The sequence below is a fragment of the Centruroides sculpturatus genome, unplaced genomic scaffold (assembly GCF_000671375.1).
Source record: "Centruroides sculpturatus isolate CEXI.00-Female unplaced genomic scaffold, Cexi_2.0 scaffold195, whole genome shotgun sequence".
In the NCBI taxonomy this organism is placed as follows: Eukaryota; Metazoa; Arthropoda; class Arachnida; order Scorpiones; family Buthidae; genus Centruroides; species Centruroides sculpturatus.
Window position 1 is genome coordinate 284,360 of NW_019384511.1, and position 27,223 is coordinate 311,582.

The 27,223-nt window shown below is 30.3% G+C and overlaps 3 protein-coding genes across 4 annotated transcripts in view; all 3 read left to right on the plus strand.

Annotated features, from left to right (window-relative positions):
* The window catches only part of LOC111622435 (multidrug resistance-associated protein 4-like), a 30,448-nt gene extending 24,688 nt beyond the window's left edge, over nt 1–5,760 (plus strand). The window contains exons 2-5 of the mRNA XM_023364811.1: nt 840–1,073; nt 1,138–1,244; nt 5,450–5,647; nt 5,725–5,760. Coding sequence (XP_023220579.1) covers nt 840–1,073; nt 1,138–1,244; nt 5,450–5,647; nt 5,725–5,760 — 575 coding nt within the window. The remainder of the gene's footprint in view (nt 1–839; nt 1,074–1,137; nt 1,245–5,449; nt 5,648–5,724) is intronic.
* Nucleotides 5,597–13,214, plus strand: LOC111622407 (multidrug resistance-associated protein 4-like). Its single transcript, XM_023364783.1, has 6 exons — nt 5,597–5,647; nt 5,725–5,760; nt 9,946–10,035; nt 10,140–10,312; nt 12,542–12,647; nt 12,713–13,214. The coding sequence occupies exons 3-6, from the start codon at nt 9,952–9,954 to the stop codon at nt 12,887–12,889; spliced, it is 540 nt and encodes a 179-aa protein (XP_023220551.1). The 5' UTR covers nt 5,597–5,647; nt 5,725–5,760; nt 9,946–9,951; the 3' UTR covers nt 12,890–13,214.
* An 11,636-nt stretch (nt 13,215–24,850) lies between these two features.
* Nucleotides 24,851–27,223, plus strand: LOC111622408. 2 transcript variants are annotated; one of them, XM_023364785.1, is made up of 4 exons: nt 24,851–25,100; nt 25,177–25,251; nt 26,912–26,996; nt 27,091–27,223. In XM_023364785.1, the coding sequence occupies exons 1-3, from the start codon at nt 24,912–24,914 to the stop codon at nt 26,972–26,974; spliced, it is 327 nt and encodes a 108-aa protein (XP_023220553.1). In that variant the 5' UTR covers nt 24,851–24,911; the 3' UTR covers nt 26,975–26,996; nt 27,091–27,223. The 2 variants fall into 2 exon arrangements, with proteins under 2 accessions (XP_023220553.1, XP_023220552.1); XM_023364784.1 differs by having other exon boundaries at nt 26,912–27,015; nt 27,091–27,201.

A 27,223-nucleotide genomic window follows, 5' to 3' on the forward strand; every position in this document is an offset into this window, starting at 1 on the left:
GCAATTAATTGATTGTCGTTGTCGTGATAATGTTTCATTCAAATGCTAAAAGTAATAGTATAGTTACTTTTATCGATGTAATATTGATTGATGTATAAATAATAATAAACAATATAACTTTTAGCTTACAGAAATGATAAATAAACTTTCATTTATTTTTTTAATTTAGGGAGGCTTTATACTTGCTGGCATGTGTATACTTCAAGCAATATTCTGTCCTTATCTACTCATATTAACAGCTGTTCTTTCGATATTATTCTATAGTTTGTGGACTATCTATACTCGAGTGATGAAAAGCATAAAACAAATGGAAGGAAAATGTAAGTATATAAGAGGTATTCTAGAATATCTTATTGTACTAAACTTGAAAGCAAGAAGAATCTTTCAACAGTAACCATTCATTACGAAAAGGAATTATACAGAAATACTCTCTTACGTAAGTGTATTGTATCAAAATTATTAAATACATATTGCACTTTTTATATATATGCCAATATCTTTTATTTTAACAAAATAGATTGCTAATCAAAAGTTGGCTAACACATGACAAAAAAGTTATACATTAAACACTTATCTCTAACAAATGTATTTAATACAGATTAGTGGCAACGAAATTCTGTAAGTAGTAAGAGTAAACAGTAAAAAATCTGTAACAGAGGACTGAAAGTGACAAAAGACTCGAAATGCATTTCCTATTCGGGTCACTTACTGGTGTGTTCCTTGTGTTGTTTTGTTTTTTTTCATGAAAATTTATAAATATCAGTAACAAATAGTAGTTATTATATTTAAGAAAGTCTTGCTTAAATAAGTGATTTATATAACAAAACTTTTTTTGGCAGCGAGAAGTCCAGTATTTTCACATCTAAGTGTATCTCTTTACGGACTGACAACAATTAGAGCATTTAAAGCCGAAAGTAAATTTAAATCTACATTTTATGAGTATCAGGATAAGCACACTGCAACGTGGTTCGCCTACGTTGCTTTAAATCGATGGATTTTCATATACGGCCACATGGTTTGTTTCATAAATGTAGTTATTACTGTTATTATATTCAGTGTTTCGATTGATTCAGGTGAGTAAATATATTTAATTTTCTCTAATCAATAATAGAAGTAATATTGTATTTATAACTACAGCTTTAGGTAATGCGGGAAGCCAAATCGCACTTGTTATGAGTTATGGAGTATTATTTAATTTGTATTTTCCTTCTCTTATTAGAATGTCATCTGATCTGCAATTTCAGGTATTATATCAACATTTAGATGTTATATAATATAATATATATATAGGCCTATATATATAAACGTAATATAACATTTGAATTACTTATCTGTGGTATCACAGATAAGTAATTCAAATTTGTTAAACTTGTTTACTAACTGATAACTACGTCTAGCCAGATTCGCGTTTATCGGTAAATATCAAATTTTTCTAACAAGGTAAATACTTGCAAGGGATTATCTTCTTATCCGAATACAGTCCACATTCTCTAACTATACTAACTAACCAATACATTTTATGAAAATAGTAAAAAAATAGAGGAATATTTCTGATTTTTTTAATATTTTAAATACTATTACACAATTAGAAAATAATAATTTCGTTTTATATTCAGTAGTGGACTTTGTATTACTTGAGCACACTCTTTACTCACAATCAACAAAATATCTTCATTTTTGACATTCACAGTGAATTTTCGATAAGAAATTGATAGAGGAAAAGGTGGTATTATGGAACACTGCGAGTATTATGGAACCACCCCATTTCGAACTGATAATAAAGGCGAACTGCAGCGGATTGTGGCTGAACTGAACTAGGCAGACATCCATAGCAAGGGAAAAACCCGGTTCAGTTAAACGGTTGTCCGTAGTGAATCAGCATGTTTGTCTTTTTCGAAATTTGGAAGTTCGTAATGCTAAGTGAGTGAATTTAATTATTTTTAAAATATAAATCGTGTAGTTGTAGGTTCACTGGTGCATGTATTCCGTTCCAGAGACTTAGAGGTACATATTAATCTGTGTGATGTTCGCGTTTTTTAAAATTTGGTCTTAACAGACATAAGTTAATTCAAGGTGGCGATGCGTGAAATATGGACTCTATTAGTGCTTTTAATGTGAAACCCAACTCCTCTGGGAACCCGACTCCTCCAAACTCTCTATTTGCAAGCAGACATTCGCCCGGAGCAATTTGTGAAAAAGACACGAAGTATAAAGCCAATTCTTCCTGAGAATATCGAAAAAGAGCTACTGGAATATATATTGTTGATGAAAGTCATATTTTTCTATTATAAAAACATTTTCTCGATAAAATACATTGGAGTAAATAATTTTGTAATTATTTAACATTCTTTGTACTTTCCTATTTGTTTTTTGGATACATTAAAACATTTTTTGAAAACATACAGTAAGGTTTCATATTACCTGGATAGTAATATGAAACCGTACTGTATGTTCTCAAAAAATGCTTTCAAAAATCTTCAAAAGCCTTCAAAAACCATATTTATAGTTACACTAGCGAAAAATCCAATTAGGAACGTTTAGTTAAATAGTTACCAGTACTTTTCGCACAAAAAATGTAGGTGTAGGTATGATAGCTTGTTTACAATTCACTATAATGTAATTGGGGTTCCATAATACCACCTTCTCCTTTACTAAATATTTCATAAAAAAAGCTTAATTATGTTACGAAATTAGTACAAATTACATTGACAACTACTTCAAAGTATTAAAGTTTAAAAATTTTTATAATGAATTAATTTCCATACAATTACAAGTAAAAAATATTTTCAAACTGAAACAAACTTGAGATTAACAAAATTAACAAATGAAAGATATATTAATCACTAAATACGGTGATATTTTTCAGTTTTCTTTCACCCATAATTTTGACTTCTTTGATGACAAATTTGTAATCACTCATTTTAATTAATTTCTTTTTTGTTATAATACTAGCTGTACCAGACCACGCGTTGCTGTGACTCAAAATGTATCTATTATAAATGTATAACACTCCCCGCGGGGGGGAGGAATTTCGAAAAATTCCTTCTTAGTGTACATTCTCTTGAAGTACCCTATTAAAACGCAATCGAAAACGCATATAAAATAGTATAATAAAAGCCGAGTCTTCAAGGTCAGCCTTAATCCTGTCTCTCACCCCGCGGGAAAGGGGAATTTCAGCATCTATATAACATAAAAACGCGCGTATTCAAATGCAACGTTGCGTCAAAATTTCAAAGCAATCGGTTAAGAACTTTCGGAGATTTAAGATTTTGAAAAAACGAACATTTACATTTTTATTTATATAGATCATTGAATATATTTGGGAAATATTTGGAAAATCATTATTATCTGAACGTATACAAATAATTTCAGTTTTATTGCTACATATATTTGATATTATTTCACCTCATATACTGGCTATTTATAATTCATAACTAATTCATTTAATTTTTTATAAGTGTAGACTGAAGTTTGCCAGCCAAGTGTAAAATTCTTTCATTATTTTACCTAAGCATCTACTTCTTATTTAATTTTCCAGGCAGTAGGCCTATATTTTTATTTTTGAATTATAAAGTGATTTTTTTTCTACATGAAATCTTCTGTTTTTTCAGTAATTACTTTCATTTTATCAGAAAGATTTAACGCACCACTTTTACTGTTTTCATTTGAAAATTACTAAAAATTAATTAATTTTTCAAACCCTTTGTTGCCTGTGTTTTGTCATCAAAAGAATAATTATCTTACAGATGCAAAGCTCCTATCTTGTCATGGCGCACCTCTTGGAAAGATGTGGATGAAATGACAATGTGATTGTCTTTTGTAAAGACAGAAATCATTTTTCGTATGAGAAATGAAGCGATTAACAACATTTATGTACTTCCAGGACATTATTCCAAAATTTTCTTCAAAACGCCTTTATTCCGTTTCCAGCAACTCAATTAGAAACAAAAATCTTTTATTTTGTCACAGGCTATTCTTATAGGCTTCGTTTCTGCTTTAACACAATCATTGATAATATTTATAGTTTCTGACATAAAAATTCGCATATATTCGTCATATCCTTAGATTTATATGTTGATTATAATTTACAAAATGTTATAACTTTATTACCAGATAACAGATTTATTTGTAAACCCTTTCTAGTTTTATGCTAGTTCATCTTAACTTTATCTTAACTGTTATATTCAGAGTTAAGTTGAAATTCTGAAGTTAAGATGAATTTGAAAGTACATTACAATTCTTTGTTTTTTTAAACTCCGTCTTTATCTTAATTTTTGCGTACTACTAAATAACCAATCTCTGCTACTATTTTATATTAGTAAAAGAACATTCTGACTCACAGTCAAAGAGAAAACAGAAATACAATGCTTCACTTGAAATGTATACACACTAAAGATGAGCGCGTAATTTACGTATTCATAACAATGCAAGAACACAAAGACAATGAAACTGGAAAAAATTTTTATTCTCTAACAGGTAACGATAATATATGCTCTATATATATTCTGTTTTACTGCTACAATTTTTCAAAATAGATAAAATTTTCAGGCTTTGCTTCATTAGTTTCTACAGCTAAAAAATTCATCTTATATGTTTGAAATTTATTTATATCCTTTTTGTCAATTTCAATAATTGCATAATTGGGTTTAAAAAGGTGTTGGAAATCTGCCCTCTTTAATTTATATTCATTCTTTGGTTCAAGAATAATATCATTATGTTTAAAAAATATAATTGGAGCTGTTATACGAAAGAAATATATTAAACGAGCAGTTGAACAATGAAACATAGAGGAAAATATTTCTTACGTTCTTCAGGAAAATATTTCTTACGTTCTTTGATATCTTTCAAAGATATCAAAGTTGAATTCTTCCAAACTAACAACATAGGATCTTTACTAAGAAGTTTTTTATAATTAGTTTTAAAATAGAAATATGAAATTTGAAAAATGTTGAGTTGTAAACATTAATAATATATGAGCTGAAGTGAAACGTGAAAAAATAATTTTTTATAACATTACATTACACTAAAACATAAGCTGTTTTATATAATAATGTCAAGAAGAATGTTAAAATTTAAGGTAATTCAAGGAAAAAACAGTAAAAACTTCCACTGTTGAAACTTTATAAATGAATTGATATTCATACATGTTATCAGTAAAATTGTAAATTACAAGTATTTAGTGGTTAAATACAATAAAATGACAACCAAATATAAATCATGCCATTATGCATTCTCACATAAAAACAACTCTATTTTTTAAACTGAATATAAAGTTATTTTCTGTACATTTGAACTTTGTACAAATGTACAAAGTTCAAATGTACAGAAGTACAAAATGTACAGAAGTACAAATGTACTTCTGTACATTTAATATAACTATGCATAATATATATTTTTACTTTAATACGTTTCATGCACTGTATTACTTTATACAAAGTCCCTTTTTCAGATGAACTCTGTTAAACGTATACTGAATTATACCAAATTGAAATCAGAAGCATCATACGAAAGTTCTGTCGATAAACAACCACCCACAGATTGGCCAAGAAAAGGAGAAATTCATTTTGATAATGTTTCTTTACAATATTCTAAGGATAAAAATACTGTTTTAAAGCACTTAACATTTCGTATTTACCCGGGAGAAAAGGTAAAATATCTACAAATTCTAAAGATTGTTGCTAATCATTTCTATCTGAAATAATGTGTATTATTTATGAATTGCAGATAGGTATTGTCGGCAGAACAGGAGCAGGAATTTAGGTAGGCCATCATTCCATTGGAGAGTTTACTGTTTTAAATTAATTCAGATTAGAGTTCTATAAGTAGCAGAAATATGTTTCTTATGATGCGGTTGTTTCTATATTGCTTTAAAATTAATTCTTCAAAAATTCTTCTTGAAAAATTTGAAAAACTTAACGGCTGATGCAGAATTATACAGTCGTTTTTTTAAATCCGTAACTTCTTTCAACAGTGGCAACTACTAAGGGTTGTATACGTTAGTTATTTATTACAGTATGCATTTCGGGTGTAAGATTTTTGATGTAACTTTCACCCCTCATCAGGTGTTACATTTCTACAATCGGTAAACATACAGTTATATAAACAATTATATAAACACAATTTATTACAGTAATTATTACAAGTTATATTATTTATATTTATATATTTTTTCATTATATTTAACTAACCTTTTTATTTGTAAATTATACAGCTCCGTGGTGTCCATGTTCTATCCCATAAGGCATTTCCTACTGTCCTGTCTGTTTACTTACTATTTGGCCCTAACCATTTCCTCCCACATGTCGTCAATCTCCATTCCATTGTTTAAGTTTATGATGTTGGTTGTACTAACAATTGCGAGGTGTTCTTTGAATCTACGTCGATATCTGTCTTTTTCTTTGTATGTAGAGTCCGAGTGCAAGTTACTCGCGCGTAATTGAAGAGCTGATCGCTGGCCATGATTGTTGCATCCGAACATGCCTTCTGAGGTTTCCTGATCAGAAGCGCATCAGCCACCCATCCAATTGGTCCTCCCATTAGAAGCAGAGGATGAAGATGGGGAGGATGTGAGAGATATGACGACTAGGGCACCTCTCAACAGGAAAAAAGTGAAAATAATGTGAGAGAGACCGGATTAGAGAATAGGCTCATTGTCTCGCCTAATTCGATCCAAAACCGAAATAGTGTCTAAATTTACGTGTGTTATTGCTCATAGTCACAACAGATCAGAAAATCGGAAGGCACGATTTGAACTTTACTCCTAGGTTGTTTAGGATTTAATAAATATAATTATCATTTAGTGTTAAATTTTGAAAAGAACTGCATGAGGAAGTTTCAACCAATTAGAAGGTCCAGAGTAAAGTGATAATTACTCGAACAAATACAAATATGAAGAGTGAGGTGCTTCCCAAGTACAAAAAGACTTTAATTCGAAAATTATTTATAATGACGGGGCATTATGAATAACACTATTGAGAAACAAGAGAATAACACTAAGAGAAACAAAATCGGGAATTGTAATAAATTTCAGGAATTTTAACATAATTTATCAATTTGACCGGTCAATATGAATACTGCTATCACTTAGTTTGGCAAAATGTTAGCAATATGTTGAGGAGTGTTCATCCAACATACGCTAGCCAACCAGCACTCACATCTGAGTTGCGCGTGCATATTGCGTTTAGTACCAAATTTTAATTTTTGCGACCAGTAGTTAATCTTGTCCGACATTTTACTGGAGGCCAAGGTTATATAGTCTATGCTGCTGCAAAATTGGTTGCAAATCTAGTAGATGCAAATGCTGCAAAGAAAAAATTATGTACAGTGGAAGATAGTTAACGAACAAATCGAATAATGAACACTTTCGCAAAAAAATTTTTATATTCGGATAACGAACACCACACAGAACAAACAAGAAGAAACGACGTAAAAAAATGAATACCGAATGGTCGTCCCTTGTCTCCCGGCAACAATTCGAAACTGTTCGGAGCGCGGGAGACGTCGACATCGACGCTCAACCCGGTATATACTGATCGGATAGTATTTCTCTGAACTTTGAAACTCTCCCTTGTAATTCCAGCCTTTTATTTTTCTGACAGAAACAATTCTTTTATAGTATTCGTGAGACTGTCGGGCGGACACTCGTTAAGTTTTGTGTCGGTTTATATTTTCGAAAGACGAGAGTATAATAGCAAAGGTAGAGAGTGGGCAGTTGTCTGATTTACTGGGCAGTATGTATTGAATAGGTCTACAGTAGGCCGCAGTTCAATCTTATCTAACTTGCAAGAAAGATACAGTATATGAAGGAGACTCAAGCAGCTACAGGTGTAACAAAAATCACATCTGAGAAATAAAGAGCATTGAAGAGCTCATAATGGAACCTGAAACTGATCTGACGACAGAATAACGCCAAGAACTCTTGAATGAAGAACACCAAGAAACTCAGCGAGATATGTTTTTTTTTTTTTTTTTTCTGAAAAAGAAGATTAATGTCGATATCTGCTATTATAGATCTTTTGAAGAAGTGGGAGGATGTCAAAACAACGGTCTTAGAATGGCATCCAAACGAAGTTGAGGTTAATAAGCTTAGAAATCGTTACAATTACAATGCTATTAATTACTTCTGAAAAATCCTGACGAAGAGAGAAAAGCAATCGACATTAGATTCTTTAACCCCCACAAACGGAAAGAATATGACTAATAAAAATGCAAGGCTGTGTATATATGTATTTTTATTATTACATATAAACGTAGTAAGAAAGTATATATTTTTATATATGCATATAGGCCTATATATATATTTTTTCGTGTTTCCAGAACGAATTAATCAAATTCCCATAAAAACCTATGGTAAATCGATAATCGGTTAACGACCAATTAGGATAGCGAACAAAGTCTTGGAACGGATTATGTTCGTTAACCGATCACCCACTGTAATTCCAAATGTTATCAAAATCTTAATTGCTCGAAGAAATAAACTAAAAATTATTTAATTTTTTATATAATTTACACGAAAGATAAAATTCCAAAAGTTTCCAGTAAGATGATTTTTCGTTAACATTAGTTTAATTAGTAAAATTTTATCTATACGCACTGTCATGGCGGCGGTTGCAACTGTTCGTGCTTCCAACGGACTCCTCCCAGATGGGAACTGCCAGTACGCCGCCAGTACGCTGCCGATTGTTTAACGTCACTAGTTATCTAGTATGTATCAATAACTAGTGACGTTAAACAATCGGCGGCCTACTAGCAGCTCCCCTCTGGGAGGAGTCCGTTGGAAGCACGAACTGTTGCGACTGCCGCCATGATGATGGTGCACATAGGTAAAATTTTACCGTTTAATTAATATAGTTAATAAAACTTAGTTTTAAAAGATTACATGTTCTTTTTAAAGTACTTTGAAATAATTCACAAAAAATAAATATTTCTAAATGAAATAATTGGAGTTTTTTTTAATCAAATTAAAATGTCCCACAAGACTAACTATTGGTCGCATAAATTTAAAATTCGGTACTAAACACAATATGCACGCACAACTCAGATGCAAGTGCTGATTGGCTAGCATATGTTGGATGATAACAACGTATTATTATCACTTTGCCCAAATAGGTAATAGCAGTATTCATAATGACCAGTCAATTTGATAAATTAATCAATACTTATCAGACTGCGCCCCCATTTTATTCATTATTCATAATGACCGGGCATTAAGAATAATTCCCTATTAAACTCTTGGTCCATAACATACAGTATATCAATTACAGTGAAAACGCCGTTTGTTTATTACTCTATATAAATAATAGCCGATAATTCGAAATTCTCAAATTAATAATCTGACATGCAAATATTTAGTGAATTTAATGTTTGAATTTGTAGATCGGTAAACACAATAAAATTAGGAGCAATTAAAGAACGTGCATAATAAATCGAAATTATGCAACAGGGTGCGCTGATACAAAATAAACAGCATTTTCTGCAAGGTTCGCATTTCACATAACGCGTTGAATGCTGCAAAAATACAAAAACTTTCGATAATCTTCCTATTTGCATAATTTGGCACTGCTCTGCTCGGAAAGTTGCTAACTGCATTACAAAATGAATAGCAAATTTAAAACGAAAATCATATAAAAATCCACTAATTTACTAGCAATGAATTACTAGCAATTACTAGCAAGGAATCATTAGAAATTCAAACTGACCCAAAATATTTTTGTGTGTGTACTATCTATTAACAGGTGAAAATAACGATATTTTGTTTTGACTTTAGAGTAAGATCTTGTGTTTTTGCTCATCAAAACCTTCATCAGTATAATAAGTCCTACTAATAAACAAGGACCAAGTAGATGGTGTATACACAAAAATGTTAAACAATATTTTTTTAATTTTATATAAATACGACTTGTACAACAGAAGCGATTAATACACCAGACGTGTACTCTTTTTCAGGATCCAATGTTATTTACCGGTCCTCTTCGAAGAAACATCGATCCTTTCAATGAATATTCGGAAGAAAATCTGTGGCAAGCCATTGAAGAGGTTAGAACTAATTAGTTTAATTTGCTAGATGTTTCATCCGTTTAACTCTTTCTAATAATTAAAATTAATTATCGTGTATATGTTTAAAAACTTCTCAATTAAAGGTGCAATTAAAAGAAGTAATTAGTAAATTACCTGGCGGATTGGATACACATTTATCAGAAGGAGGACGAAATTTCAGCGTTGGGGAAAGACAGTTAATTTGCCTTGCCAGGACTATTCTTCGTCAGAATAAAATTCTTGTCATGGACGAAGCAACATCGAATATTGATAAGAGGTTAGAATACACAAAAATTGATCTAATTTGGAATATAAATTATTTTATTTTATGATTTGTGATACGCAGAAAATTATATCTTATGTCAAAATTGTTAGATATATGTGCTAATCACTCTGTGTTTCAGTTTGTAACTTATTGATTGGATATTATTCAATTAACTGTTAGTTTGTTTACTCGCAATAGTTTCCAAATCATGAACACTTTGTTCGAGTTAAGCATTAACATTTTTCAACTATATAATAATACTGTATTTTCTATGGAAATTGGCAATAAATTAAGCTAAGACAGATAAATATGATGCACATAAGACAGTGATGGCGATTAGATTGATATTATGCCCATAATAAAAGGACTGATCTGAGTAGTTGAAATTTCAATCTATTACACAAAGAATCACAAATCGAAACTGAACGACCACCAGAAATATTTTATGCCAGTATATTACAAAGTATATTACACTCAGATTTTCACCATTTCGTCGTCCTTATTATGAATCTGCTCGAACCCACGAAGAGCATATAAAAGGTACTCTTGATGTCTTTGGTTAAAAAGCACCAATCTTAAAAAGTTGTTTTCAAATTTATAATCGATTTTATGTGTGATATTGAACATATATGTAAATAAGCAATCTTTTTATGTTACATTAGTGGTTTGCTGTGTAAAATAACTTAATTAATGTATATACAATGGTATACAAGGAAACTCTGATGTTTGTTGTTTATTTTATATAGGCCATATTTTAAAATCTATACTAATATTATAAAGAGATAATGTTTGTATGTATGTTAGTTTGTATGCAGCAGGTAATCTCCGAAACTACTCATCGGATTTCAAAAATTCTTTCACCAATATTTAGAATGGTACTTCAGGGTGGACATAGGCTATATATTATTCCGTTAAACATGGGGAATGGACAGTTCTTTACGGTAAGCCTTACGGAAAAGATTACCGTAAAGAACTCTACTTCTATTTATACCATTTTAGATGCAGTTTTTTCCGTTTTTGATTGCGTTTTAATAGAGTACGTCAACAGAATGTACACTAAGAAGGGATTTTTCGATATTCCCCCCGCGGGGGAGAGAGACAGGATTAAGGCTTACTCTGAAAAACTTGGCTTCTATTATACTATTTTAGATGCGGGTTTTTGCGTTTTTGATTGCATTTTAATAGGATACGTCAACAGAATGTACACTAAGAAGGAATTTTTCGAAAAATTTTCCCCCACTGGGGAAGTGTTATATATTTATAATAGATACATTTTGAGCCACAACAAGGCGTGGCGGGGTCTGCTAGTTTTACATAAAGTAGAGCTCAAAATTTATATCCATGTTAAGTCAATGACAAGATTTATGCTTCGTTAAGCTCACCTTTTTAGTAAGTTGTGCCTCAATGAACTATCGTTAAACTATCGTTCGGAGATTTTCAGAAACTTTACTGCAGAATCTCCATGCACGTTGATCATCGTGCAGGAATAAAAAATGATTGGTCTACCAGGTGTTGAGACGATTCTTTATTTTTCTTTTCTGTATTGATCTGACGGCAGATGGAATACGTAGATTTAACTATGTCCGTATAACATAATGTCAGTATGTGTTTATGCCAATGCAGAACAATGACGACTGACAACAGGTACATGAATACAGGCAAGTGTCAGTATTCATGTACAGTTCTAAACCAGAACTCTGTCACAATCGTGTATAATCTTTTTCAGAGGGCTTGAGAGAATGAGAACAGTTATATATGACTTCATTTTCTCTGTTCAACGTGTGATACTCTTTTGCTAGTTTTGTGCACCGCAACCACAACCTTCTCTATGCTCCCATCAGTAACCAAATGATTAAAACCAATAAACAGTAGTAGTTAGTTGAGAGTTTGTTTTTTACTAATTTTTAATTTTTACTTTGTATTCTTTACATATTTAACATCCAATTACAAACCAGTTTTCCATCGAAAGTCCTTTCAAGAAGCAATTTTTCGGCTAATCACAAATGTATTGCATTCCATTAGTTCAATTCAATCCAACCGATTTTATACTCCGTGTAAAAATTAAAAATAAATTTCTTACAGCAATTATGCATTATGCATATGATACGTGTTTTTGATTTGCATAAGTTCTTGGTAGTGATATTTTTAAGTAATTTTTTTCATCTGATTTGTGTATTTTGTATTTTACCCATATATTAATATTTAGAATCATAACACATTATTTATTTATTTAATATCTAGCACTGATTCCTGCATACAAAAAATAATTCGAGAGAAATTCAAATCTTGTACAGTGTTGACAATAGCCCATAGATTACATACAATTATTGATTCCGATAAAGTTCTGGTAAGATTTTATTGCTTATAATGTAAAGATAATATATATTTTAATTACATATTTTAACTTTTTAGGTTCTAGATACAGGGAAATTACAAGAATTTGACACACCATATGCACTACTGACAAATGTTAATGGAACTTTTTACAATTTGGTGAAGAACACAGGAATAACTTCCATGAACGAGCTATACAAAGTTGCTAAAAATAAATATTATTTTAAAGAATTCACCGAAAGTACAAAACTATAAAACAGTGAATCTTCTTTGAAGATCAACCGTTTTATAATTTTCACGTGCAAGGGCGTAGCCAGGATTTTCTCCAGAGGGACAAAAATAAGATAACGTTGTTTATTAAAAAATAATTTTATTTGAACATTTCAAAACGCTAAAAGTAATTAGTTGTAATGCTGTTCGAACCTATCAAATTTTATTTCAGCACTAGCCTACGGGATTTGTGGCTAAATCTTGTCAACATTTTTTTTTCTCAAATTTATTTTTAGTTTTCAGAGCCCTCTTCTCATGCACACTCATCACACAAAGACCGACAAGCAGCCGATTTTCTGTCATTGTTGACCGTATCCAAGTTTTTATCTTGTGTAAGGTGCTGAAGGATCTTTCAACAGTGCACGCTGTGCAGGGCTGTGAAAGTGAAATAAGTAGTGCCCGTTTAATGAATGCGTAGAACAATTGCGTTTCTTTAACTAGTGCGTCTAGTTCTATCTCCTTCAGTTCGGCATTTAGCACATTTTTTTTTAATTTTAAATTTTGTATCAACGTCCAGCTTCACCCAGGAAATCATTCAAATTGCAGTAAACACAAAAATTGTTGTTTTTTTTAAATTCTCATATGTCATATGAAGCATTACATGAGGGTGCAACGTAAGCAATGAGAATGTTTTTTTTCGTCAAAAAATCTAACCCCTATGAAAAGTTGCTCTTTCCCTGATATGTCACTGCTCTTGTCTGCCAGGATACTATAAGCACATACTTTCTTTATGTCAGTAGTGATGTTGTCTCTAATGACGTTGTCACATAGGCCGGTTATTTTATTTTGAATCTATGGTGACATGTAAGTGGAATTTTTGCGCCCTTTTCTATGTGCTCTTTTAAAATGTGGTCACCAGTGTCAATTTCGAGTTTGATCAAGTTTTCAAAAATATTTTTATGATGTTTTTTGCCCCTCAAAAGTAGATCACGTGTACCACAAAACCTCACAGTCGAAATTATTGATGCAACAATTATCTTTTTGGTTTCTATTTCTTTGTTAATGTTTTGTTGAAAATTTTTGTCAACAAAACATTTTGCTGCTGTGGCCGTTGATTTGTGCCACTGAGATGACGCGTGAGATTTCACGACATGTATTTATAGCAAGTTAAAGGACTTCACTATGAAAGAACCCATATCACCATTCATATTAGTTAGTGGAAATAACACACAGTAAATGCAATGCACTACGCGCTCTTTAATTTCTTGCAATATGCCCGCCAAGGAGTATAATCCACCAACCAGCTGTATTTGAATTTGCTTTTTTAAATTTCACAGCATCCTTAGTGAAATCATAACTTGGAGTTGGTGACCAACAGTTTTTTAAAACTTTCATTTTTGAGATGAGATCATATTAAACGAACGTCCAAGCCAGTGATCCACATCATCATCAAAATACGTTTAATCCTGTGCACCAGAACTAGATGGTATCGAAGATCCACTTGATCTTCGATACCATCTCGGGTTGGAGACGCTACTACGAATGTAACAGTTAACAATACCTACTTATTTATATAGCAAAGAGACAGGTTAAGACGCTTAGCTAGCGCTAATTCTAAATACAATTATAGGAAATTATCCTTCTTCATTAATATAGCTTGTCCGAGAGAGAAAGACTTTACAATTGATTGCGCGTTGGTGGAATCTTAGTAATAGAAGTTGGTCATTTGTTGGAGTCTCAGAATCGGCGATCTGCGGTTCGCCAGGTGATTCGGAAGTCTTGAATTTCTTGAGAAGTGTAGAGAATCAGTGAAGACTCGAACAGTATCCACACAGATCGGGCACGAACACCAGTCTAAAGCGAACTCTCTATGATGGCGAACTGCCTACTTTTTGTATTCAGGGGTCTTTCGTAGGTTTTTCCCATGACCTCTTTAAGAATCATCATACAACAGTCCAATTGTTGAATTTCACTCGTCGGTTCCGGATGATACATTCAATGTGTCACCTGAAACAAGGAAACACGCCCGTGGAAAAAGTTTAATCATTCTCTCTGATTTTCTCTTTCGAAAATTTTTGGTTAAAATTTTTCGAAAGAGAAAATCGTCAAATCAGGGCTCTCACAGAAATAAATACAGCACTTATTAATTTTAAACGACGTATAAGATATCCAGTATTGCACGTGGACGCAACGACATTTCAATTAAAATAAACTTCACTCATGGTATGTTCTGAACAAGCTTAAATGCATCAACTCACTCAACTGACTCACTTGCACTGATTGCAGCGCTTAAATAGGGGACAGAAGGCACTAGAACTTACCCGCTGAATCCGAACCTCGAACATTCTATAGTCTTCGAGTCATACCATAGAGCATCCAGACATTTAACCGCCAGTTCCCACTCTTTAACTAGAGAGCGCTCCCATCACCGACCAACATGATAGCGTCTTCTCGCCATGATTCAAACATGCTTTCTTGCCACGCAATACTATTACAACCTATTGACCTATAATTTTTCGTTTGACTAAATATGCCAGGCAGGGGCAAGCGCCCCACCCTTTCCCACCGTGGCTACGCTCATGTTCACGTATACTTTTTGTTGAATTTCTGCTGTTTTTTATTTAATATCCTGTACTCAGAAATAAGTGACATTTCCATCTGTGACCTAGTACATAGAAGTTTTTAAATCTATACATTTAATAAAATGTTCTACTGCAAAATTTATATACTGTACATGAAATATTACTCAAATTTAATTAATAAATTTAATTTTTCTAACAAATAGATTTTAAAAACATTCTATTGTTAGATTATTTATTTACTGAAAAAAACAGTATCAAAGAATTTAAGAATAGAAAATTGCTTTATTGTAATAAATTGCAATATTTTAATAAAAAGTTGTTGAGGAATTTCATGATAAAAATATAAATGAAAAATATATTTTTAGTAGTAAATATGTATTCCAGTAGAAATAAATTTTATGATAATCACGATAAATAAAGTATTGTATATATTTGAAATTGTGTTGTCATTATTTCTGTAACTAGAATTCTATTACCATCATTTCGGGAACAGATAATTAGTCGAGGCTTTGTAAATTCTATCAAGTCTTGCATTCGAATGTAAGTTACAGTGGCGTGCCGTCATTAGAAGCGGTGGAAGCGCCGCTTCCCTTGTATTTTATAAAAAAATAAATACATATTAATTTTAATTATATGAAAATAATCGCACAATATTTTATTATAACCGCATTATGTAACTTATTACAAATTTCTATATTCTACACGTGAAAAAAATAAGATTGCTATTGTATATTCGAATATTAGTGGCGGAGTGGAATCTCTGTATTGTCAGATTCCAAAAAGCCAGATTCGCGCACGCGCTTTACAGAGCACCAACCTCACCCGGTTTAGCTGGTGGAAAGCCTACGACCTTGAGTTGTTGCTACAAATATAACGCTTCCAATTCTATCCGGGACCGTTTCCGGGCTGTTAGCCGCCCGCCCGCTAGATATTTGGCCGATTACGTGAATAACGAGTAGATTTATAACTTAACCCAACCAATAAGAATTACTGATATGTTTTTACGATAGTTCTGTATAGTTGATAGGAGTTAAAAAAATCCATTAAAATATTTTGTTTTTACTTCGATTTTATATTACTCACGATTTTATATTACTCACGATTTTATATTACTCACGGATTTCAATGTTAAACCGGTGATATTACGATTTCGTATATCCCATCTCTAAGGGGATGTAGAAAAAAACATGTACAATTCTTGTAATGTTAAAAAATTAACTGTTACTTCGACAACGTCATTTACAACTAAATTTAATAAATGAGAGAGATGCACCAGGCACAAGAAAAGCTCTAGAATTTATTTTCCTTAAATTTACTATTTATGTATCTGTTTGTCATAAAAATTTGTCTTTCCACTTTTTTCCCGAGACTACAAATATTCGAGTACAAAGCAACTGGTTTCGACTTATTTCTACTTAAGAAGTAGTTAAATAATTAAGCGATTAGGGAATTGGGGACATAAACAAAATCCTGACGAAAGAGCCGGAATTTTACTTAAACAAAAGCTTAACCGAACCAATCTCTAGCCCAGTACAGTGCGGACCGATTTCTTCGAAATACTGTATTAGATGTAATAAAGACAGACTTTTTTCCAGTTCAACGAGAGTGACCGAAAAGTTGTAAATTTTGGAAATTTCCACGGACAACACCTGGTCCTAAAACGAATTAGTTAGAAAACAAAAAACGGACAATCTATTAAGTTTAACGTATTTAGATTTTTACCGCTATGATGAGAAACGTTTAAAATTTACGACAACCCTGTCGCTTCCTTTGAGATATACTAGTGATGAGAGAAAAGAGACATTAACCGGTATCGGCACCCTCGGGATTTGGCATGCATGCACGCACCGCACACCTACCAAGATCGTCTCTGATTCCATCCACGAGTCACTGATAGGGAGCACTTTTAACTAAGTGGATTGTTTTAATATTTAAAAAGTAAAGAATATCTTACGCTATTTTTATGTACGTTTCTTCACAAAACTATATTCATACAACCGAATATTTTGTACCAGGTATGTATAATTGTATATCGTATAATTGTATGTATAATTGTATATTTATTTTTAATTTTAGCCCTTATATTATAGCTAGCAATTTAGAATGTAATTGTGATATTGAAAATTTATTTCAAAAAGTTTTGGCTCGAGATCTTATAATGAAAAAGAAAACATTATTAAAACAGAAAGACCAATGCCTAAATTAAATATAAATACGTCAACAAAAAATTTGTTCGACATTTTCACGATAAAATTTATGAAGATATAAAATAGCTCTGTGGATGCATAAAAATGCAAAAATTGTTTTGTTGGCCTTGCCTACTATTTTCAAATAAAATTAGTATGTGGAATGAGATTGGCTCTGATGATTTAAATAATTTTAGTAAAGCTGGCAAAAGACACGAAAATCCTAAATCTCGCATCGAAACTTTCGTAAAATTGAAGCAATTTGGAAATCAAAATAGAATAGGATTTAACATTAGTACACAATATAAAATATATATTGAAAATTATAACAAGATAGTTACCGCTAATAAATAAATTTTAATTAGTAGATGTTATCGAAGCGAGAATTGGCATTTAGACGGCGTATAGAATCTATTAAATCTAATATAACAGAGTTAATTATATTGAACTTGCTTATTTATTAAGCGCGTTAGATAATCTATTAATTAAAAATACATTTAGAGAAGTCTACGGTTTTTACTGGCTTATCGAACAAACGAATACGAATGGACCCTAGACCATACTGACTGATAGCCCCTGGAAGTCGGCTTATTACAAAAACACAGCTTCCCTATCATCAAATTTCACGGCACGCCCCTGGTAAGTTAAACAATTTTTTAATCGATATATAATTTGTTATTATTACTGGACAAATAGGTATATTTAATGATCTGTGTTCTTGTGATTTTTTACCATGACTAAACGTGGCTAAATAATTATCACTAAAAAATAATCTTGCTGTAAAGTTTCTTTGACTTGAGTTTGTTTGAAAGTTTAAGTATTCAGTACATAGGAACGTTAATGGATAATTAGGGGAAAGATTTTTATCACCCATCTTGAACCGTAAAAACTGCTGCCTTTTTAATCGAAACTTTTAAAAATTTTTCAGGTTTGATAAAAGTCGAGGAGATAGAAAAATTCATATCTCTAATAATGTCGAACAATAACGATTTTAGTCGTTATTATCATTTGCAATATTTATAAAAAAATTGGTTCCACCTTCAAAATTACTCCTTTTCCTTGTTATAACAATTAAAGACATAGAAAATTTTAATAGAATTTACATACTCGTTTTTCATCAAAATCGAAGACAAAGATATTTCGCCGACTTTTCCTTTTCCTTTTTAGATAATATGAAGTCGAGTGTGTAAAAGTGTTTTAAAAGTTCAAACCTTACAAACATTTGTAATTTAATGGATAACAAGTTAAATATGTAAAGGAATTTTATGGTTTTAACTTTCAGTAATCTGTAATCTAAAAGGCATGCTTTGAAAAACATGACCTCATATGTTTGTTTATACTGTTGTAACTTGTGAACTTTTATTTTAGTTGGCTGAAGAGGGGCAAGGAATGCCCGAAACGTGTACAAATACAATGAACACGTATCAACTGAATAAAATTTAATGATGAGATTTGCCAAGTGTCTGAATAAATACAATAAATAGTTTGTGTTCGAATTACTAATTTTTAGCTTACGAAACACCATGTACATTTGATAGTTAACACAAATTTACTTACCTTAGGAATGCTTTTAGGCGAGATGGCATTTACGTCAGTAATTGTGATTCCAAGTGTGATCTTCCTTAATCTATTCGTATAAGAAGTTACCTGAAATACGACAATTTCCATTTAATCAATGACATGCATAACGTATTATAGGAAATAAAAATACAGTTTATACAAGCACAAATGTGATATATACCGGTAAATAAATTTTGTATTTAATTTTAACTATTCCTATAATATTTACTTAACTTGTTTTAATAAATCGCTAAGTAAAAGCAGATTAATAATTCTCTTTAATTAAACAAAACAACTTTGAATGCAAAACTTATATCTAATTAAAGCATATTTTTCGATAAGGTAGTTCTTCTCAGTTACATAAATTTGTGCAACTGAAGATCTTCATAAACAAAAGATTAATTACTTTAAAGAATAAAATTAAAAAGTTAAAAGCTATTAATAATAAATTAATTTAATAATATTTCTTTAAATTTATTTATTTTCAATTATATTGGAATTACCTTTAACCGATTATTTAAGTTCTTGTCTTGAAAGAAAATTCGTTCTAATGATAAACGAATTCTATATATCTGCAATATTTTATCTGATGGAAATGTCTTTAAAAATACCTTTTTTGTAAAAATTAAACTAACAGCTTATTGATTTCAATAACATTTTGGCAAATGTAACTAAAATTGAGAAAATTAATATAGTGAATATTCCAACAAATAAAAAGAGACACTTAATAATTTCATTTCCTTCACTAAAAATGCCCCCATATATACAAAATGCAGTTATGGTGAATTGAAATAAATAATATAAATCGACAACATTATTATCAATTTTACCTAAATCTTACAAAATATCACATAAATCAACGTGTCTGGTGATAATTGTATGAATATGAACTGCTTTTGTTTCAACTAATCTATTCTGTACGTTTATATTTAAAGTTGTCAACTCGTTTTCTGCAAAAATATAAACATCAAGAGCAATCAAAGGTAAAATAAGCAAAAATCCAATTCCAAATATTATTTCTAGTAGTGTTATACATAAATGAAATATTACAATATGAGCAATTTTTCTAGTTATAATTAAAGAAAATGCTAATTCCAGTGCACAGAAATAGATCATGTAAAAAATATAAAAGAGATGCATGCGAATTCTCTAATTTTATGCTGAAGATTAAATAATTTTGAACTGTTGGATTGTATTACTCTGGATAATTTCAGATAAATTTTATTTAAATTAATGGCGAATTCTTCACGGTAAAACAACTCTTAAGCTAAACAAATGTAAATTGTAAAAGAAAAAAGCCATGTAGCAAAATATTTCAAAATCTTCTCCGAATAATTCAACGATATTTCCTGTAAAATAGATTCTATCTTCTCCTTTAAGTAGCAAAAATTAAAATATATTTATGTTACTATAAGTAAATACTGTTCTTATAAAACAATGTTAAGCTCTCTCAAGGAAAGTTACTCTTCCAGAATCTATTATGGAATTAATTACACCGAACAGTTTTAGAAATTTTAGTTTGGTATTTGAAACAACAATCTCGAAAAGATCCGAATCCTGCATCACTGTTTATTTTTACAAATATTATAATCCAAGCTGACAGGTAAATGGTAATTATTGTTATTTAATAGACTATTTTATATTGAAAATAATGAGATATTCGAGTTTACGACTCACAAGTATGATATATATATATATATATATATATATATATTTACAGATATTTTGTTGCAAAGAAAGTTACTTTACTATCTGGCTGACGAAGTAATATAGTAATATTGTTAATAAATTGATTACTGACTTGTTTTCTTATACTGCGATTTCATAACGAGCAATAAAGATTAGGCTATCATAAACTAATATTTTCTCATATTACCTCTCATAAATATATCCGTTTAAAAGAATTAAATTTCAATTTAATTGTGTCATTATGCTAAAGAATATACAACTAGTGAGATATTATACATAATGTATTAGAATTAAATTTATGGCTGAAGAACTAATAGTACATCGTGGCATTACAATCAGGAATATTGAGAGCAATTGCTAATGCACCAATTAAGATATAACTATTGTTTCGTAATTGGTTATTTGCAATATATGCATAATGGAACAGTAATTAGGTAATATCTGTATAAAGTTATTAGCAGTTCGTATCAATGCTATACAGAACTTGTAACACCTCCGAAATTGCAGGAGTGAATATTATGTGGAAAATTTTAAAATAAGAAATTAATTATTACTGCTGTATATAAAAACGAAGCCTCTGCTTGTGATAGCATATACGTCTCACAAGTGCATGTAAGTGATATTGGACCTTACGTTTGTGAATATTATTAATTCTTTATAATTACATGGATTTATGCTATGCCTTTATCCGAATAAAAGTATTGTAATAAAATTTTTGCGCATTATTTTGTCATGAGTAAGAGAAAAAGGCTTTTTTGACAATTTCACAAGTTTTTCTATTTAATTTTTTTTTCTGTTTCTCGCTCTAATTATTGAAGAATCCGGGCATAAAGCGTCGGTATTTATTCGCTGTTCCTCTTTGAATGGACTAAAAAGATAAAAATAACCTCAAAAAGTACGTTCTTAATACAAGTAATGTAATGTCGTTCAGGTGTATTAAGCACCTAAAACACATTACAATTACAATAATATATACTTAATGTACCTGAAAGACATTATAATTAGTTTTTAACGATATCTGCAATGTATATGAACATTCATTCATTTCATTTCATTTAGTATTTATTCGTACATTAAATGCATCCTTAAATACATGAGACAATCGCAGCCCGACACGTGTGAAGTTTACGGACTAAGGCTGTTTGAAAGGTTTTCTTCCATAAAATTAATCGATTCTAGACTAATTCGACTCAACATTTCCAAAACACGTATAATTTTTTGGGAATAATCTATATAAACTATGCTATAACCAAAAAATTGTAGGATTACTTACCGAGTGTGCACCGTTCGACGTCGCCATTGCTTAAGCTTGTTTTCGTTGCGGAACAGCGCACCAAACTGCGGCCGCGATTTCTGATAAGTTATTTTTCTGCGAAAACTTCGTTGAACTTTGGAGACATCATTAATAGAAATAATTTTTATGGCGTTGAATAAGAAATGTTTCTTTCACAAGAAATGTATAAAATTAGTGCTGTATTAGACTTACGGTACCTAATTTACGTACTTGAGAGTTTACGCTACGGAGAGTTTAGGCGAGTAATGTAATAACTTACTCGCCTAAACTCTCCGTAGTGTGATGCTGGACGGCGGAAAGTATATATATAATTATAATAAAGTTACAATAAATTAAGTTATATAATTATAATATACAGTACCTAATTTATATATAATTTATATATAATACAGTACAGACGATAGTAAACTCAATTTACCCGCCTAAACTCTCCGTAGCGTGGTGCTGGACGGCGGAAAGTAGTTCGTCTGCTCGTCCACTATTGGTCCAGATTCGACCAATGCTGTCGCGACACGAGTCGGCGACGACGTTTTACGAGTCCCTTTTAGTGTCTTTATACGAATACTGTCGCAATTTTTTCGCCATGTTATAGGAATCTCCGTTATAGGAACCCGCGTTATAGAGGGTCTACTGTATTTCTAGATTTTTCTACAGTGTGAAGAGCTAGAAATCTGTAAAGGTAACATTTTGTAACGAAAATAAATCTGCCCGAAGATTTTTTTTTAATTACTAAATTGAAAACGGTAACTCCCGAATAAAATTTTAGTCTCGAGGTTGTAAAAGGCGTGCAGAAATTTTGACATCATTTTTTGCTTTATAGTGGTACGTATATGTGGTGTATACCTGAACGACGGATTAAGCGGTAAGCGAACTTTCGGGCGTGTAGGGCCCCGAAAGGGCTTCCGCACTCTTTAAAATGCTACTGTAGAAAGGAATTGTGAAAACACAGGAGATAGAAATAGTCCAAAAAACGCTTCGATATAACTTATATAGATACATGGAAGTAATAAATGATATAGCTTTATGGCCAACAATATTAACAGATGCTGTTATTGATCATATTCTTAAAACAAACCAAAAAGTGTAGAAAAGGGATTTCTTATTAAACGAAAAAAAAAAAAGAGTTAAGATAATGGAAGTAGATAAAACACCAGATGAAGGAAGTAACTTGACACCCGAAAAATTATTTAAAATACAAATTTACAGTGTTCTTGACACTCTATTGTGTCAAATAGATTGGCGTTATGAAAAAATGAAAACTATCTGTGACGATTTTTGCTTTCTCTGTGGCTCGTCTTTACAATACATGAGTGTTGCTGATTTAAAAAAATCGGCTGCAGATCTCGCTATTAAATATAGCAAAGATTTAAAAAAGTACGAATTCACAAGTGAAATTGAAAGTTTTAATTTTGAAGTAACGACTCTTATACAAAATATAGAAACTGCATCTCCGCTTAATATTCTACAGGCTCTTCATGATTTTGGTTTAATTGAGTCTTACCCAAATATCAATGTCGCTCTTCGAATATTTCTAACTCTTCCCGTTTCTATTGCTTCGTGCGAGAAAAGTTTTAGCAAGTTAAACTTAATAAAAAATTATTTAAGATCAACTATCGGACAAGAACGATTATCCAATATTTCTATTATCCAATATCGTTAAAAATATTAATTATGAAGGTTTAATTAATGAATTTGCTGAAATGAAAGCCAGAAAAATTGAATTAAAATAAATCTTATTAAAAATTTATTGTAATATATTTGTTTTATTATTTTCACAAAACCAAATAAATTAAGGGGCCTAAATGCAAATTCTTGCACAGGGCACAGGAATGGCTAGCTACGGCTCTGTGTATAAGCCTGCATACAAGTTACACTTATTTGTAAGCCGTACTTGCATACTTTCATCTGTTTATATCAAATAATATTGATAATTTTGCTAAGTAATTTCACAGATAAGAAAAATTATTTGTGTGAAAAATATAAATAACGATAAGTTATTTATTAAGATAATATATTAAGATAATAAATATTTAATTTTATTTATTATGTCATTTATTTATATCACAAAATACATAGAAGTACCCATACAAACATATCAACCCAACATGTGAAATGTAACATAAATAAACTGATGAGTACTTTCCTGATAAAAAAATAAATAAATTTTTACAATAAATTATTAAATACATACAAAATATTAATGTAAGAATTTATATACAGTATAAATATATTTTTTACTTAGATAAAAGTGATTATAAAGTAATATTAGTTTTGGCTTCCTGATTTACTCTTTAATTGCCTACTTCCTTCTTTAAATTGAAGATAACCGATTAACCCTTTCCGATATGTGGGCGCTAATAATACTTTTTATACAATTGGGGATTTCGAGAGGTCTACATTTGGGACGACTAAGCAATGAGGGAATCTGCATTTTTAGGAAAGACCTCTCAAACTTAATTCCTAGTGTGTCGCTTGCCTGGTCCAGATTGCCCCATAAAGGGGTTAAACGTTTAAAGTTTTATATTATCAAAAAGGTGATAATTACTGAAGTAAAATAATTAATTTCCTGGCCAAAACTAATTTTTTTAAAATAAAAATGACTAAATGTTATCTTATCAAACCGACAAAAAATTAAAGAAGGAAGTTCGTTTGTTAAGTTTTGGTTTAAATTGTGACATAAGGTTAAATCATACTCATTTATAAATCACATTACTTAAGAAACAATTTAATCTAGTACAAAATTTAACAACTGAGAAATGAGGAAAGTTATATATATCTTCATAATTATTTGCATTTATAATGTTACCAGTAAATCAATGAAATATGTGGTAAATCGTAACGATTTTCAGGACATTTCTGGTTCCGGTTATGATTATGTTTGGGACGATGAAGATTATAATGGTATTTCGGGTGATTATTCGGGAGTTGCTCCAAATTTTGTAAAGGTAAATATAAATTGATATAATTAATAACAATAACAAATTATATAAATAGTTAAATGTTGTTAAATTAAATGTTTAGGATGGTAAGAACATTTACGAAATCAACACTTTAGATAAGAACAAACTACCTCCTAGCTACGAAATTATAAGGAAAGTAAGTTCATATCTTTTATCAATTACTTTTTTCTGTAGAATACATTAAAAAAATGTTTTCTCACTTCCGTAACTACATTTCTATATTAAATAATTTATATTACACAATTTAAGTTTCTATAACTTTTAAAATATTTGAATATCTTACCGTGACTTTTAAAATTTTATTTAAATTTCGGTTTTAATTCTGTATCGGCATTACCTCTTCAGCAGGCAAGCATTTAGGCCTAAACGTCTTTAAACTTGGTAGCCATATTTCATGTAATTTTTTTCTTCATATTCGTTAATATTTTTACATTATATTAATCTTGCTTTCTTGGGATTTACAATGGTCTGCTGTCGCGTAATTCACACAATTATATTTAATGGATGGTATACATTCTTTTAATCTTATCCGTAACATCATATTTGTTTCTTCATTATAGCGTATGTTCTCCGGACATATATTTATATTGTAATTTGCATAGAAAATTATCTTCATTCAGATTGTTTTTTTTACTTTATTTTTATTGTTTTTGTTTTTTACTATTTATCTTTTGATTAATTCTGTCTATTCCTGTATTAAATGCATATTATAATCTTTACAGCTTTTTTCAAATTTACTGTAAATATTTTTATTATATTATATTTCTCTCGAATTTTGGTTTTCTTTTTTGCTTATTATTTATTTTGTTTTTAATATTTATTTTTTAATAACGATTTATATAAATATATAATAAATATCCTTATTATTATTTTTCTTTGTAATTCTATAAATCCTTTTTTTTATCAACATATACATTTTAAATGAGTATTAGATAATTTATTTAAAACTTTTCTAGGATTTCATATTTTTATGTTATTTCAATTTGGCTTCAATTTGAAAAAGTTGTGCAACTATAAATTACTACTGTCGTCAGCCTGTCGGTCAGTGTGTGTCTGTTTGTCGCTCTTGATCTCGAAAATGATGTTAGATGGATGAAAGTCGAGAACCTCAGGGACAGGAGGCCGCGATTATCTATAGACAAACCTCCGTTCTAGAACGGAAGTCACGTTATTTGAATATAAAATTTTTATTCTGTACGAAGTTCTATATACATGACAGGCAAGTCTTTATTTTTAACAGGAAATGTATGATCTACAGGGGCAAGACACTATTAAAAGTGAAAGCATTGCGATGAAAACTCGCAGACTGACATTGTGGCGATATGACAATAAACAATTATTCATATGTACTAAAAATTTTCATTTTGTTATAATTTTTATTAATATAACTATATTTTTTCTTTGCAATCTATTAAAATAATTTGTAATCTTTTAAAATAATTTTCTTATAATTTCTTATTTTTGTTGATCATTTAATTACTTAATAATGTAGTCATCTTCTATAGTCGATAATAGCAAACTAATAGCTATCCAGCATATTAATACTAAAATATAGAAAATAAAGTAACAATAAACAGGTTTATATGTTTAATGGAAATAATTTTAATATTCTAAAATTTATGTATTAATAATTTTATAAATGTTCACTGTTTACAATTACCATGTTTCTCTTCCTTTTGTAAGCAGGTTACTGTAGCAAATAATACTAATCACGATCATCTTAAGTAAAATAAACTTATTATCTTAAAATTAACAAAAGATGATTATAATTATAAAAATGTACCTTTTATTATCAGAATTCTATTTCGTATAATGTTGCTGCAGATAATAGTGAACGTACAATAATAAAAATGAATTGAAGTTAAAGCTTCATTTTAAAAAGTAAGATTTCTTTAATTAGGTAAGTAAAATAATTAGTAAATATACAAATTAAATTATTGAAATTATTAATTTATATACTAAATAATCTTTACAGATGCTATTGGTGATGAACCCGAATATAATATTTTTCTCATGTTTTAATATATTTATACTTTACTTCAGTAGAAATGAAATATAAATAATATTTTTATGAATCGTATCCAGTTGAATTTATATTTATATAATCT

Bases quoted from the DNA above. Each gene is read 5' to 3' on its own strand.
- LOC111622408 (XM_023364785.1), top strand. From the start codon at position 24,912: ATGAGGAAAGTTATATATATCTTCATAATTATTTGCATTTATAATGTT. The intron at 25,101-25,176 runs GTAAATATAAAT...TTAAATGTTTAG, and splicing joins TTGCTCCAAATTTTGTAAAG to GATGGTAAGAACATTTACGA. The intron at 25,252-26,911 runs GTAAGTTCATAT...TTTTATTATCAG, and splicing joins GCTACGAAATTATAAGGAAA to AATTCTATTTCGTATAATGT.
- LOC111622407 (XM_023364783.1), top strand. From the start codon at position 9,952: ATGTTATTTACCGGTCCTCTTCGAAGAAACATCGATCCTTTCAATGAA. The intron at 10,036-10,139 runs GTTAGAACTAAT...TCTCAATTAAAG, and splicing joins TGTGGCAAGCCATTGAAGAG to GTGCAATTAAAAGAAGTAAT. The intron at 10,313-12,541 runs GTTAGAATACAC...TTTAATATCTAG, and splicing joins ACATCGAATATTGATAAGAG to CACTGATTCCTGCATACAAA.